The sequence below is a fragment of the Hippopotamus amphibius genome, chromosome 3 (assembly GCF_030028045.1).
Source record: "Hippopotamus amphibius kiboko isolate mHipAmp2 chromosome 3, mHipAmp2.hap2, whole genome shotgun sequence".
NCBI classification, from domain to species: Eukaryota; Metazoa; Chordata; class Mammalia; order Artiodactyla; family Hippopotamidae; genus Hippopotamus; species Hippopotamus amphibius.
Window position 1 is genome coordinate 137,557,031 of NC_080188.1, and position 3,832 is coordinate 137,560,862.

The 3,832-nt window shown below is 41.9% G+C and overlaps 1 protein-coding gene across 1 annotated transcript; it reads left to right on the forward strand.

Annotated features, from left to right (window-relative positions):
• Positions 1-2,864: 2,864 nt before the first annotated feature.
• Positions 2,865-3,385, forward strand: LOC130850271 (60S ribosomal protein L21-like). Its single transcript, XM_057729697.1, has one exon. It carries the CDS (start codon positions 2,890-2,892, stop codon positions 3,370-3,372), a length of 483 nt encoding a protein of 160 aa, XP_057585680.1. The 5' UTR covers positions 2,865-2,889; the 3' UTR covers positions 3,373-3,385.
• Positions 3,386-3,832: the final 447 nt, after the last annotated feature.

The following is a 3,832-nucleotide window of genomic DNA, read 5'->3' on the forward strand; positions in this document are numbered from 1 at the left end:
TTTAGAGTCTCATCTATCACCTCAATGTTGTCCTCACCTGAGTACACTTACCAACTTATGAATTCAGGTAAATTGTATATGCGTGGAATTGGCAAGAAGACTTACTACATTTACAGCACTCTTGTCTCTGGAAGCCAGAAACATTTGCAGTAGTCCAGAAAGATAATGTCCTGAACTAAAACAATGTCAGAGGTAGCATCATTGGTACCTGATAGCCTACTGGATGTGTGTTTGTGGATGTGGATGTATGTTATGGGAGCGAGGGGACATTCTGAGGGAGGGTGACTCCAGAGTGTCAGACTTGAATCAGTGGGTAGACAATGGAGCCACTCACTGAGGTTCAGGAAACAGGAGGAGAAGCAGGTTTTATCTGGGTGCAGATTAGGGTGGGTAGGTGGAGACAGGTAATGGAAGGTAAGGTAGAGTAGAAAGAGAGTTAAGAAGGATTCCCAAATCTGAAGTTGGGACTCCAGCAGAAGGTTTCTTTCTGCCATCTTAGACTGGAGCTTCAAATAAATGTTACCAAGAAAATAAAATTACAATGGGAATACAATTCTTTGTTTTTTTTTTAAAAAATATTTATTTATTTATTTATTTAGCTGCACTGGGTCTTAGTTGAGGCAGCTGGGATCTTTGTTGCCGTGTGCAAGATCTTCATTGTGGCATGCGGGATCTTCAGTTGCGGCAGGCAGGCTCTTAGTTGCGGCTTGCAGGCTCTTAGTTGCAGCAGGCAGGATCTAGTTCCCCAACCAAGGATGGAACCTGGGCCCCCTGCATTGGAAGCATGGAGTCTTCACCACTGGACCACCAGGGAAGTCCCAGAAATACAGTTCTATAATACTATTGAATGCTATTATTTTTCTATATTCAGATAAAATAATTTTACAGGTTGATCTAGAAACTCACCCACTAATAATGGAATTGCTTCCATTAAATCAGAATGCTACAAGCCATGTAAGTTTAAAGTTGAGGCAATTCCCTGGGAAATTCAGGCTAGAGTTGTTTGATGTCATTTCAATATCTGCTCTGTTCAACTAAGTATATTTTATTAACATAATCTTATACATAATCATTGGTTTTAGAGAACTGGAACACAGTGGAAGACATGGCCATCATAATATCCTGGCTAATGTTCACTCATCATTAAACAAAATTTACTGGGCACTTACAATGTGCCAGACATTATGCTGGGTGCTGGGGATGCAAAGATGAATAAGACATAGCCCTTGCACCCAAATTACCAACAAACCATACCTAGGCTGACCTTTCTTCTTCAGACTAATGACTCCTTTTCGTAACTGATGGATACTGTCTTTTAAAATGGTCTGTTATGTATCAAGGTCATGTGGGGCCAACTTGTGTTTACTCTCTTATTCCTCAAGCTAACTGCAAATTCCCATCTCACCGCAGAGCTCTATGATGCCAAGAGACTCGCTGTAGGTCACTTGGGAGAGGAAAGAGGTCTAGTAGTGGTCAAGATCTGCTGCGTTTATTATTTTAATAGTTTGTTCCACTTGGAAATAGTTTCTGTGGTTATTACTTATGAATCCTCTCACCTGGTCCTCTGATAAAGCAGCTTAAGGGCCTACATTCTGGCATTTTGATGGAATGGATTTATTTTCTTCACCCTGGACACCAGGTGCTACTGGCTAAAAAGAGCAGAGGACTGAATCTCTTCCCTTAAGGGTTCTGGCAGCTCTGCAGCAAATGTGGCCAGTGAGCAGCCCAGGCTGTGTTACTTCCCTCCTAATAGGCTTCCCTCCCTAGTGTGTGTGTGTGTCTGTGTGTCTGTGTGTCTGTGTCTGTGTCTCTGTGTCTGTGACAGAGAAAGAGAGAGAGAGAGAATGTGCTTCAATGTTCCTCTTTTCAAATGGAGATGGTGTTCTCTGCCTTAGTTGTCTCACAGCATTGGTCTGAAAGTAAAATAAGATAAAAAAGGACAAAAATATGACCATGCCTAGGAAAAATGAATTGTGACATTTAAAAATATTACTAACTAATTTGTGGTATTAAATGAGTATTACTCTGCATTCTTGTGAGAGATGGGATAATCTAGTGGTTAAAGCCAACGGTTCTTTAATTTGGCTTTTGCTGGTATGATCTTGGGCAAGTTACTTAATCTCTTTGAGCTGCAATTTCTTTATCTGTGAAAAGATAATAACTTTATTTGCTTCATATTTTGCTGTGAGGGTTGAATAATTTATTATAGGTAAAGTGCTTACCTTGGCGTCTGGCAAATGGAAAATGTCAACTTAATCAAGTATTTTCTTTCCTTCTCCCTGCCCTGCCCGAGAGGCCCTTACAGCTCTTCCCAAGTGTATTTGTACAGAACTGATCACCTACATCCTCCCATGATCCACTGAAAACCAAAAACAGTTGCAAAATGGAGAGACTTCATGTGCCCAAGACAATAAGCTGTTGAAAGACCAGGGTTTTTATTCTGATGCTCTGGTCAATTGGCTGGATGACCTTGGACAGACTCTTTGTTTACAGTTATATTAGCATTTCTGCAGTATGCAGATGAAGAAGCTGAGGACCTGACTCATCCCCGCAAGGTAATAGAAATACTCATGTCTTTAAATACCCACCTTTAAAATCAACCAACCAATCAATATCCAACCAAACATTTCGATAAAAGATTTTCTCTTTTTGGTCATAGTCAAGCCTCTTAAAAGGTTGTCTACAGGTTACCTGCTTTTCGCAAGAGGGGAGACGATCCTCACAGGAGCTCCTGGCTCTCGGGGACAACACCCTTCCCCGGGAGAGAGGGGCTTGTCGGCCGGCGTCTCTTCAGGCGGCGCCGCGGGCAGCCGGCGGGCCCTTGTAAGGTGTGCGCACGGCCCCGCCTTCTTTTCCATCGGAATCGCCATCGTCCAGTAATTCGCCAAAATGACCAACACAAAAGGGAAGAGGAGGGGCACCCGCTACATGTTCTCTAGGCCTTTTAGAAAACATGGAGTTGTTCCTTTGGCCACATACATGCGAATCTACAAGAAAGGTGATATTGTAGATATCAAGGGAATGGGCACTGTACAAAAAGGAATGCCCCACAAATGTTACCATGGCAAAACTGGAAGAGTCTACAATGTTACCCAGCATGCTGTTGGCATCATTGTAAACAAACAAGTTAAGGGCAAGATTCTTGCCAAGAGAATTAATGTGTGTATCGAGCATATTAAGCACTCTAAGAGCCGAGATAGCTTCCTGAAACAGGTGAAGGAAAATGATCAGAAAAAGAAGGAAGCCAAAGAGAAGGGTACTTGGGTTCAGCTGAAGCACCAGCCTGCTCCACCCAGAGAAGCACACTTCGTGAGAACTAATGGAAAGGAGCCTGAGCTACTGGAGCCCATTCCCTACGAGTTCATGGCATGATGGGTGTAAAGAAAATAAAAGGCCTGGACTCTGGAAAAAAAAAAAAAAAAGGTTTTCTACATTAATTTCCCCCACTTTTCACCTGCATTCACTTCTTAACAACGTATGGCATTCTATCCTTGGCCTCTATCGATCTATTACACCAGCGCTGGTTAAAATTACCTCTTCGTTAACAAAACCCAATGGCTATCTTTCAATCTTCATCTTCCTTAACTTTTGGCCACAAAGAGAAGAAGGCAAATGACCTTCATGTGTGGGAAATACATTTTCAAGTTTGAGTCCAGGCAAACCGAGTCTCAATGCTAAAATCAAAATTGCCATTTAAAGGGACTTTGTTCTACTGAAAACATCCCATATTCAGAATCAAAATGTGAATTATTCAAGTAATCAAGGAAACTACGTCTACTAAAATACCTTACTGTGACATCAGACACCAAAAGTGAAATCTGATGACAGGAAA

Excerpts from the sequence above, each read along its gene's own strand:
- LOC130850271 (XM_057729697.1), top strand. The coding sequence starts at position 2,890 with ATGACCAACACAAAAGGGAAGAGGAGGGGCACCCGCTACATGTTCTCT.